Here is a 12,417-nt window from a genome sequence, read left to right as displayed (position 1 = left end):
TAATTCATTGCTTTTAAATTACTTTTAAAAGACACCCAAGTCCTTACTTGAGCAAAAGAGGTAAATAATTAGTTTTAGATAACATTAAAAAAATACAGATATTAAAAAAAAAATTGACAAATGTAAAATATGAGACTAAAGTAAAATAGATGGTTGAACATTTATATAAATAAGCAGCTAAATACTGAAAACTAAATAAAATTTGTGAAACAAAAATATATGAATTTTCAGAAGAATGATCAAAGACTGCATTACAGAAAATATTAATAATTTTTTTGAAGCTCACAGTAGCTATTTTAAAATCAAAAATAGACTTTAAAAAAATCAAAATTGTCAAACAAATGATTGATTTTCAAAATAAGCTTGAATTTCTTAAGAATGTTTTATCAGTTTCTCAGGAATGTATGAATCATACATAATACAAATAACAACCAGAATTTCCAAAAAATATACCCTTGTTCTAAAATTGCTTATAATAAAGAAAACAGCAATTCTTATTCCATTATTTAAAAAAAGTAATAAATGGTGAATTTCTAAGTGTCTGCTAAACAAGAAGTTTAAATTGTACCTGGAAATAATAAAATCAATGAGAAACATTTTTTTAATCCAGAAAATGTTACTAATTTAGTTAATCACATATTACAATTTTTTTTTCTTTCAGTAATTTTCAATGTAATTGGATTACAAACTGAATTTTTTTTTAAATTATTAATTAGCTAAATTATTTTTAAATGCTACATAGTAAAATAGAGAGAATGCCTTTAAGAGTATTTCTAGTCAGGGACAACAGTATTAATTAAAATGTTGTCTATCCCTAAAATAGCTTTTAGTAAAATCGTAAAGAAACATCACATAATGCATTAAAACTTTATGATTATAACCATGAATTAAGGTAAAAATCATTAAAATGTTTCTAAATTTTTAGCACAGTTTTATATTACATGGTAGTTATGTTTGAACCATTTTATATTTTGCTTTTTTTAAAAATATAAAATAATATATTTCTGAGTCTAAGTGTGAAAGTTCCAATAATGAAATTAATAGTTCATTCATAATTAATAGTTCAATTTAAAAATTATTTTTCTTTTTATTCCTTAAAATTATTTAAATTAATTGATATAAATAAATTCAAAATGTTTTTCATTATAGGTTAAAATAAATTTCATTTATTGTACTTTTATAGTGAAAAGGGCAACAAAATATTTACATTAAAAAAATTATAAATGTTTGAGAGATTGTTAACAATAAGTATTATAAAAAGTTAATATGCATTTAATATTACCAAAATCATTGCAGAATATAATATCTTTAATAATGATTGATTAATCATCAATCGTGATCAATTAGTCATAACATAGAACATTAATTTACATCATCAATAATGTAAGCAATACAGAATAAGTTTACATTATGTTGATACATATGAGAATTTCCTAAACAAATGCTATATAGCTTAATTATATTACTAAATCAAAATATTCTAAAAAAGAAATATACAAAAAAAAACTGATATAAATCGATCTTTTTTTAAAAAAAAAATAGGGTAATGTAATTTTATGCAATGAAATGAACAATCCAGCCTTTCCAAATTCTTGAAAAAGTCAACAGAATTCCTAAGAATAATTTTAAAAAATCAAAAGAGAAAACTTAAGGCTAAAGTAAAAAATAAAAATTATGAAAACATAATATGATCATTACTTTTTCAGTTTTGGGAGGAGCTGTAGCAGAAGGTAAATGCAAAACTGGCTTTTGAACTCTTGGCACTTTATTCTTGTCAGTAACAGATTCATCCTCAGGATTTGATAAATCCTGATCTTTAGCTGCTTCATTCATAAAACAAATCTGGAGATTTCCAGTACTTTTAAGACGATCATAAGAGCCACCTAATTCACGATGCTGGTTTAGCTTTTCAGAGATGTAATCTTCAGTATCAGAATCCATTGCAAGCTTCCTTCGTATTTCCTCTCGGTCATTTCTCCTCTTTATAAAATAAAGAATGAAATAATGATTATGATTTGCTCTTAATAACTACAAATATATTTTAAAAAGAATTTATAGGCATATTTACATAATGTAGAAGAATTATTAAGGAAACAACATTAATAGTAAACCAGTTTAATAATAACTATACAAATAATTAAATTTAGTTTCTTATATCAAACAAATGTAAAATAGATATTCATATAACTAGAACAAATTCTAGATAAATTTTAGTTTCATAATGCTGTATTACAAGGATTTGATCTGATATCAGAAGTGTCACTGCAAGTCAGAGAAGATAACACAAGAATCTTTTTATCTAATTTTGAACAGAAATATGTAGGAATAAATGTTTAGGATTTACAGAAAATGGACAGAGTGAGATGGACCAGCTTTCAGACAGACATTGAGGGCATTCAAACATTTCTGAATTAGATTGACCAACAGTTATAATGTGATGTAGGCAGAGTAAAAGGACAGGGAAGATAAATATCCTTCTTAGGGAATGCAGGGCATTCAAAGCAGCATGGTATTATTTATGTTACTTTATAATGTTATATCTGAATCAACAGACTTATAAAATTAATATAATATAAAAATTGCATGATATTAAATAAAATAAAGCATGCTTTTGATAAAAATAAGTTTATAAACTTCAAGCTAGAATACACAATTCTATTAAATATTTTTTCATATATATGCATCAATGTATTTATAAACATATTACTTAAATTATTTAGATTTAACTGATAATTTGAAATCTGATAAGTTTTGACAATGGCACGGGTATCAAAAGTACCTTTTGGCCAAAATTAGTGAATAGTGTTAGAAGTGAATTAGTGAATAAAGCTAGTTCACTAGTTAGAATTAGTGAATAGAAGAATTAGTGTTAATAAAGCCATGTTTGTAGCGAAAGATTCAATTTAGAAAATTTTAATAAGAGATTTATACAGATGAAATATTTTACAAATGAATTTTCAAATAATTAAAAAAAAAAGCAATGCAATATTAAAATTACAGAGAAAAATAAAGTCTTACAAAAAGAAAATCATTAAATAAAACAATTATTTTAATTTAAAAATATTTTTTAACAATCATACTTTAAAACAGCTTTTGGAATTTATTTGCACTATTTTTTGGAATAGGTATGGATTTTCTTTTATATTAGCATATTATAACAATATACATTAATTTATTTAACAGAAAAGTTAAGAATGCAAAAAACACAAAACATTAATAAAACAGGAGTGTTTCTTATATATGTTTTTGCAGGGCTTTTTTTATAACAGGAAACAAGACAGTAAATAAAATGAAAAATATGAATTCAAAGTGTTTTCTAGCATGATCACACAACTGTCAAACATAAACATATCGAGATGATGTTATTAGTTTTTATAGGTTTATTAAATAAATGTTATAAAAGATAATAATTTTGAATTTTTTCAAAACTTTAAAAAAAATATTTATATTATCAGTATTATGGATCACACAATGCAAAATAATACTTTAATTTTACAAGGCAAACACAGGTTTCCTTCGTGTAATTTTTTGGATTGTACTTAAATTATATGATGTACTTTTGAGTGTTTTAAGATGGATAAGAATATAGTCATACATTAATGATACCATTGTGTAATATTTAGCTTACCTAAAAAGATACACAATATTGTTTGAATAAATACATAAAACATTATTTACATAAGCAAATTATTTAAATTTTTCTCTAATGTAACAGCATATTAAAATCAGCATATTGGCAGCATATATTTATAACTAAAAATACATTATATTAAATTAACAAATTAGTATTAAAATTATCTAGATCTCTATAGAAATTTGTTGAAACAATTGAAATATATATAAGATTTTTTAAAAAAAGTATATTATAAAATCAAAGCTTCAAAAAAAATAAAAAATAGAGGAAAATCATTTTTAAATAGAAGATCACATGATCAAGAATTCTTACATAATACAGTACAGTAAATTTAAGATACTATTTCCTCCTATGGAATTTAAATTGCACACTACCATTTCTTTCTTATTTTTCTAATTAAAACATATTTTATATTAATTAGTAGTAAATTTTAAGCTTTGTGTAAAAATTTCAATACAGATAAGTTACACCGAGTAGATAATCGAACATTAATATGTTTTTTTAATACCTGATTCTATTCCCTCAAATTTTTAATGTCTAATATCTACTATGAAAAACGGAACTACATGAAATATGTACACACAATATTGAATATATATACACAAAGAACAAAATACATACAAAATACTCGGTCAGTTATTTATGACCAAATGAATATAATAATATCCTGACCTCGCCATCAACACAGTAACCGAAAGAATCATATTCATCATCTTCTATGGTTAATATTCCAAATTCTTTATCACAGTCTGAACAAGGATCGATTTCGATGTCATCTGAATATATGTCATCTCTCAAAAACCCAAATGATTCAAATTCCGGCTGTTTTTTTTCAGTGGTATTATTTACATTATCCTGTCGCAAATTTGACAGAAAATCCCTTCCAGCAGAGCTAAATTTTTGTATTGCACTTTCAACCTTGTTCTTCCATAAATCCATTTTCTAAATCAATAAGATGATTAAACTATTGTATGAAAGGGAGCCTGCCATGGACAAGTTCACCTACACCCATACATAAATACAAACAAAATTTTCAACAAGTAGAGCAACTTCATTCGCTCTTCGGTTTCAGTATCCACAGGTTCATTGCGAAATGATCGTAGCAGACATGTGTAATATGATGTATCCGTTAATTTGAGTAACGGAGCACGTTAAATTATTTTTTCTCACTTAATAAAATGTGAAAAAAAACGAACAGATACTATTTGAAAAAGTAAGCATCGAATAATTATGAGGCATCAAAAATGCGACAAATACTTTAATTGTAGAATTAATAATTTTTTCTCGGCCACCAGGAGCACGTAGTGATAGGTAAGAAAATAATGCTATCTGCTATCTAACAGAGGCATTCATTTTTTGATCACTATTCAAGCCCATCGTTGACTTAGGAAATGTGAATGATGCCTTGATCAAAGAATTCCTTTAAACCTCGTTCGATTATTGATTTAAAACAAATGAAATTAATATACATTTCCGTGTTGTTTTCTATTGGTATTGAGATAATTGCACTCCCTTATGATTTTGCACGGATACTTAAAAAGGGAAAAGACTACAAGACAGTGCATGTTATACGAATGATTAATTAGCTTAATTTTTAATTAATTTTAATTAATTAGCTTAATTTTTAATTAATTCAAATTCTAATTGAAAATTAAAAAATCTCTCCGAAATGCATATTCCCACCTTCCAAAGTATATTTGCGTTGAATTTGGTAGCTCTAGTTCCAATGGTTTGACCCAAAGAGCACACACACACACACACACACACACACACACACACACACACACACACACACACACACACACACACACACACACACACACACACACACACACACACACACACACACACACACACACACACACACACACACACACACACGCGCGCGCGCGCGCGCGCGCACATGTTTTTACAGCTCCAAATGTGATACAAGTATTCCTTGGAGAATGGAAATGTGCTTCTCAGAGTGAATTTTTAAAAATTTTAATTGAAATCTTCATTACTTAAAAAAATTAAGCACATTTTTTTTTCCCGCGACAACTTCTAAAAATGTAATCAAACAAATGTGAATTTTACACCGTTTGGAAATTAAAAAAAAAAAAAAAAATTCTTTCGAAAAGTATCAATTTTATAATAGTAGAAATTTTTGTTGAATTTTTGCATTTTTTTAAAAAATAATTTTTTTTGCCTGATATCCAACAATATTATTGCCCTGAAATTTAAACCGTTTTAATTGTTTCATCAGATTCTTAATCGCGTGATTTTCTTCTTTTGTGAAAGTTAAGAAATAAGGATTCTCTATAATATATCTGTGTAATTTACAAGACAAATAATAAAAGGGATACTGTGTTAGAAGATAAGATTCACGAGATTGATATTCATTAGAAGATTCATATGTGCAATAAGCATGTGTAAGAATGTATGTAATAAATAATTAGGTATAAGTTGGACAATTAAAACAACGCGACTTTAATGTCCGACAATTTAGCAGCATCATAGACATGAATTTATAGCTAAACAATCTAATTGAAATCAAATATAACATAACCAAATCTCCAATGAATCATCTGGTCGAGAAAGGCGACTAGGTGATTATAATTTTCCACCTAATATTATTATAATTATCCTAGGCTAATTATGCATTATAATTATCCTAGGCTAGTTATAATTATCCAATTATCCATCATTTTAATCCTTTTTTTTAATCTACTGTTTTCAGAAAAAAACTTATTAGTAGCTTAACATACAGGGATAGAACAAATACATTAATTAAAACTTAATTGTCGTAAAATCGTTGATTGCCTGTGTATGTAATATTTAATTTTGATCATAGTATTAAAATAGATGAATATTTCTTACTTTTCTAATCCAGTCACTTTCTTTACATCCTTTGCTTATAGCAGCCCAGTTAATTTGAGGTAGCGCTGTTTCCATGGTATAAACTTCAAACAACTCCGGTGATGACAACTTACTATCACTCGGTTTCTTTTTGGGACAATATGCAGGCTCTTTCCTTGGTTTTGGTGGTAACTTATCCGTCTGAACTAATTTATTCGAATTATTATCTGTTGCTGATATTCTTGATGGGATATTTAATTTGGGTTTTTCAACTGGATTTTCTTTAGGCATGTTTCTTGGCTTTTGAGGAGAAATCTTAGGTGGATAAGATTCTTCTGATGATGTTGGAACTGAACTGATTTTATTAGCTGAATTATTCTCTATACTAGGAGGTTTTTGTTTAAGAACAGCATTTTTGAAATCCTTTTGATGTCTCCAGTTATCTTTGCAACACATATGAACATTTGCTGGAAGTTTAGAATAATTTCGTTCAAAATTTCGATATGAATTTGTGTATGATGGGGCATTACTCTTCGTATTGCGAGCATCATTGAATGTATGTCTGCTCTCAGTTTCTAATTTTTGAATAACTTCATTTTCTTCATTCGTATTTGGGTTGACAAGTTCGGTGAGACTAAGTGTCTTAAATCCATTGACTATAGTAAAATTGTTTAGACGGATCCCTTCATCTAGAGTCCATGGTTTATTTGTCTTGTCGTCATTGTATTCATCAAATGAATCATTCACGATCCATGCACTGATGTCTCTGTTTTTCAAATAACGCTTGTTGTTTCTGGCTTCACGTGGATATGTATTTCCATGTTTAATTGACATAGGTCTGGATTCACGTCTGCTGGACACAGAATTCACTCTGATATCAACCTGAACATCTGGTTGAGCTGTTATCTCAACTAAGCAGCAATCTCCAGACATTCTAGGGGCACCAAGATCCTGACCTGACCTTTTCTTTTCGAAGGTTATTTCTAAGTTCCTGGTTGAGACAGCGCTGTATGACGCAGAAGAGCTGTTGTCACAAAGTACGGGATCTTCATCGTCATTCTTGGGCATCTTTCCAATAGGCAGGACATCAGGCAAGACAATCTGACCACGTGATGGTCCAGCCAAAGAAGGCGTCGACGCAGCGGACGAAAAAGACATCCAGGAAGACTGCATAGATGGCGCATCCATGATGGACATATCTTCTTCTTCATCACCATTATTATTGTTGAAATTATTGCAACCATCCAGCATACAACCGTCTGAACTACTACTGCTGCTGCTACTTGAACTACTGCTATCTTCCGACATGTCTGAATCCAGACTAACATCGCTGTTTCCAAGGCTACTCACGTCCAACAAAGGACTCGTGTCGCTGTAGCTAGCGCTGCTTTCATCATCTGAGCTGGAATCACTATCATCGGAGGACATGTTTCTGTAATCGCCATCCACATAGGAAGGGCTAACCTCTGCTGAAGTAGCCACGTTGCCGTCATCGAGCTTGTTGTCGTTTAAATCTAATGGATTGTTGTTGTTGTTGAGGTATGAATCGGGACATTCCTGGAGATGCTGCCATCCCTTTTCTAACCTGCAAAATAAATATAAAAAAGACATATTCTTCGGACTTTTCCATCACAAAATATTATGTAATTTAACTTTAAGAAATGTGAATCATTGCCAATTGGTATTGTGCTCAATTGTTTGATTAATCAGCTGAACACAGAAAGACAATTACAACAGATTTGAAGAATTAGCTTAAATTTATTGTGCATTTTTTAAAAAAATCATTCTTTCAGAAATTCTTGACGAAGATTGCAAAACCAATACTGATGAGAAAACAATTACGTTTCTACATGAATTTGTACCATCGAATAAAACAATGGTTTTTCTTGACACATATTTTGATGACTTCATTTCAGTAACGAATATATCTGTACAAAGAAAAGTGTGAATAATGTTGAGTCATGAGTAAAAAGCTTCATGCCTGGAGTTGCAGAATATATCAGACAAATAAATATTTATTTTTCAGAAATGTTGTATTATTTATGTATTGTTATATAGGAGAGTATTAATAAAAGAATTAATAAAAAATCTTTCAAAAAATTTGCTTATTCCTTGATTTTATGGCATTAGAACATACTGCTAATTTTAGTTTACTAGTAAAATATCTAAAGAAACTTGGATTCAAAAATATTTTTGATTTTGATTTTTTCATCGAACATTTATTTGAGTTAACTTTTGTTTGGAAACAAAGGGTTTGTCGAATTCACAGATTAGATTCGGGGAGTTTGATATTTTTTTTTATATCGAAAAAATTTGGCGTTATATATTTCTGCTTGTTTTTCGGATTTAAATTTATTTTTGCTCTGTTTTTGGTCACATAGCCACTCAACATTTGGAAAATTATTATTTGATTTTTAATTGTTAACATTTTCTTTTCATATAATTTTTTTATGCTTCAATTTTTTAGTTTTCAAAATTATTCAAACTGACTTTTCTTGTCAATATTTCTTTTTTACACTGATAAATTACAACTAACATTCACATTTTTACTTTCTCGTACATGTAACATAGAGAAAGTACAGTAATCGACAAAAAACTGAACTCGTGATTTTGATGCATTTCCACGTTTTAAACCTCCATGAGTTCGAAAAACACATTTTTTGTAAAATATTCGTCTGTCTGTCCTTAAAAATGCTTTGAGCTAGACAGCTGAAATTTGGTATACTGTCTTTACACCAAATTTGCAGATTTCAATCAAATTTTGAGTAAAATCTTTTTTGAGGAAGTCCATTTATCTGGCTGTTCGAATATAAGTTAACACGATAATTACAAAACGAAGGTAGCTAGATAGATAACATTCGGTATACAGGTTTAATATCTATAGTGTAGACAACGTTCAAATTTTGAGCCAAATCCAACTGATTGTTTGTCAGTCTGTATTTTCAGAAACATGTAAATGCGGTAGTTCGAAAACGGAATGACTTAAATATATCAAATTTGGTATGGAAATTTGTTACTGCAAGTGCAGTTTTGTGTCAATTTTTTGTTTGTTTCAATCGGTTGAGAAAAACGTGTCTAAAACACAAATTCGATTTTTGGATACTACTAACGCCAGGATTAATCGCCAAAAAAATTCGCCAAGGATGACATGATAGATTCAGTAAAAATACTAAATTCACGCAAAAAATGAATATTTCATAACTATTGTATGCTAATGCGATGTAAGACATTCTCTGGCATGACAAGTTTATTAGAGAGTATGCGAGAAAGTTTTAGGGACACAACTCCATCTAGATTACATAGAAGAATATTTTTTCAAGAATATTATTAAATGTGGTGTTATAATTATTTTCTTTTAAGAATGTAAAGTTTATCAAATTAGCCGTTCAGAATTGTAAATAATTGGTGAATAACTCTTTCATTTTATCAATACGAATCAATACGAAGTTGGAAAGATCTTTGGCATCTTTGGATTATGCACTAAAATTTCTATCTTTAAATGTTGTATATGCTTTGAAAATTCATAATTTAATTCGATTCTGTATTTAATATATTTAAAATTTTGTATGATTATAATTTCACATCTGGGTATTTATTTCAGATTAAAAATTGATATCAAATATGGAATGAGAACAGATTTTAACTAAAGAGTAGTCTCCATTACACTGAAATATTTGCGAAAAGAGTAAATATATATTTGATACAGGAAGAATGATATTGATAGAGAGAAAAAATTGATTTAAGGATAAATTTAAAATTTTGCAAGGATATATGAAATGCCATTTAAAATTGACTTCTATAAAAAAATATCTGCTTAACAATGATAATGTTTGGAATGAAAACTAACAATTTATAAAATATAATCATTTTAAAACTAATAAAAACTTAATAAACTAATAAAAGATAATTTAAAATTAAAAATAATATTCTGGTTTAAAAAGAATATTATTTTTTAAATAGTCTAGTTTAGAATTTTAATGCATCAAAAACTCTTTTTGACATCAAATAATGTAAATTTTACACGCCTTTGATGAGGTATAACAATATTTGCAATAAAGAGATTTGAAACACAAATTAATTGTTGCAACAATTCTGAAAGTTGTGTCAAGATTAAGTTTCCAGTTTAAAACTCACATATTTAAGCAAGTAAACTTCCTCTATATTAGCTGAGAAGATGCATCAATGAAAAAATTGAAGAATAATAATTTATCAGATTTTAGTTTTTACATCAGTATTTATGATATGTCATCAATATTGATTTTTCATTTTAGAAATTTGTTGCCATAGGATATTTGAAAATTTCATGTATATGCAATTTTCTAATCATTTTGTTCAGAATAACGAAAGGTTTAATAACGAAAGATCAAAAGTTATCTTAATAAACAATTTTGGATGTATTAGTGCTTAATTTCTTTTAAATTATTTAAATATTTTGCCATTGGAAAAATTATCCTCTGAACGTTAACAATAACAATTATTTATTTCTTAGAAAAAAAAAACGATTTGGTACTGGAATATTAATATATTATAGATACGTTAAAAAGATTATCGTCTGTTAGAAATAAAAAATACATATTTTTCGCTCTAAAAAATATTTGAAAGAAAAGAAAAATAGGATGTATATTAAATGTGCCGTAATAAAGAGTTTCATTATCATTATTTTGTTGAATGAATAAGCATCATGACAAAGCAAAAACTGATGTCAAATTGGTTTAAGATAAAGCAGCAAATTGCATCGTAAGGCAAACTGGATGCTGAATTATATTCACAAATAATTAATGCTGAGGGAGCGAAGGAAATTATTGAGAGTGCAAGTGTAGGCGCCAGACATATAAAAGTGCAATGTGATTCAAAATAAAATAAAAAAGATGATTACAAATTTGCGAAAAAATAAGTATAAAATTCCCTTTTTACTGTAAAACTCAGGGTAATTTAGAATTTACGCGTGAAACATTAGATTTGTTGGAGTATACTACAGAAAACATTTTTTTTTTTTTTTTTTTTTTTTTTTTTTTTTTACTGCATAAGAAATGTATGGCAACTAGGGATTCGTTAATATACTAACAGAAAAAGCTGACTCGAAATAAAGAATTAAATGATTTTGAGAAGTAATTAATAAAGGTTCCTTCTTAGCTTATAATAAATTTCAAAAGTAATACGTGTTTGGAAGTTTCGATGAAGAATTTTGAATATTTTTTACCTTTTTGCTCGAATATTGACACTATAAAGGACTTTGTCAATTGAATATTGGCATCACAAGGGATCTTGTCATTGGAATATTATTCTTTGCAACTGCGCGTTTGTTAGAAATGCTTGGTATCTTTAAAATTGTTCGTCTATCACTCTATTGATTCAGTTTTGAGATATTATTGTAAATTTCTATATTGCCGACGATGAAGTTAGTTAACAATTTTAGGTTCCGTTCATGTCTATTTTTTATACTCATGACTCAACAAATTATTTATGCCTTGCTTTACCATCTTTATCTTTTGTTCACAAGTTCTCAACTATCATGAATACTTGAAGACATAGATTAAATTAAAAATGAATCTGCTGGGAAGGTTTTACATACCTGTGACTTAAAGTTTCTGGAGAAACTTTAGTGTTTGCTTTTTTTAATGAAATATCATCTATATCCCTGGTTGAATTGTTGCTGCAAATAAAAATTCAGTGAAATTAAAAATAAATCGAAGCGGCATAGTTATAAAATTAATATAAATGTTAAGCATATTTAATTTTTAAAAATATAAGCAGTCATGTATGCGGTAGCCTTGTGCAATGCTGAATTAAGGTATAAAAATTAAAATAAAAGAATTTGAAAACTAAATCTGAAATCCTTTTTTACGTATAGGGAGTTTACCTTGAAGAAAAAAAGAATTGTTTTAAAGCAAATGGGAACTAAACAGAAAATTTAAATGAATACTCATATTTTTTTATTTATCAGC

General features: G+C 27.8%; 1 protein-coding gene across 3 annotated transcripts in view; it reads right to left on the bottom strand.

Moving 5' to 3' along the window:
- Nucleotides 1-12,417, bottom strand: part of LOC129965936 (uncharacterized) — a 76,896-nt gene that overhangs the window by 11,279 nt on the left and 53,200 nt on the right. For all 3 annotated transcript variants that reach the window (XM_056080234.1, XM_056080235.1, XM_056080233.1), the window contains exons 3-5: nucleotides 12,045-12,125; nucleotides 6,494-8,057; nucleotides 1,699-1,980 (exon numbers count right to left, since the gene is read on the bottom strand). In XM_056080234.1, the coding sequence (XP_055936209.1) occupies nucleotides 1,699-1,980; nucleotides 6,494-8,057; nucleotides 12,045-12,125 (1,927 nt within the window). The remainder of the gene's footprint in view (nucleotides 1-1,698; nucleotides 1,981-6,493; nucleotides 8,058-12,044; nucleotides 12,126-12,417) is intronic.

Source organism: Argiope bruennichi, chromosome 4 (assembly GCF_947563725.1).
Source record: "Argiope bruennichi chromosome 4, qqArgBrue1.1, whole genome shotgun sequence".
NCBI lineage: Eukaryota > Metazoa > Arthropoda > Arachnida > Araneae > Araneidae > Argiope > Argiope bruennichi.
Note: the sequence above shows the minus strand (reverse complement) of the source record. Positions and strands in the feature narration are given on the sequence as shown.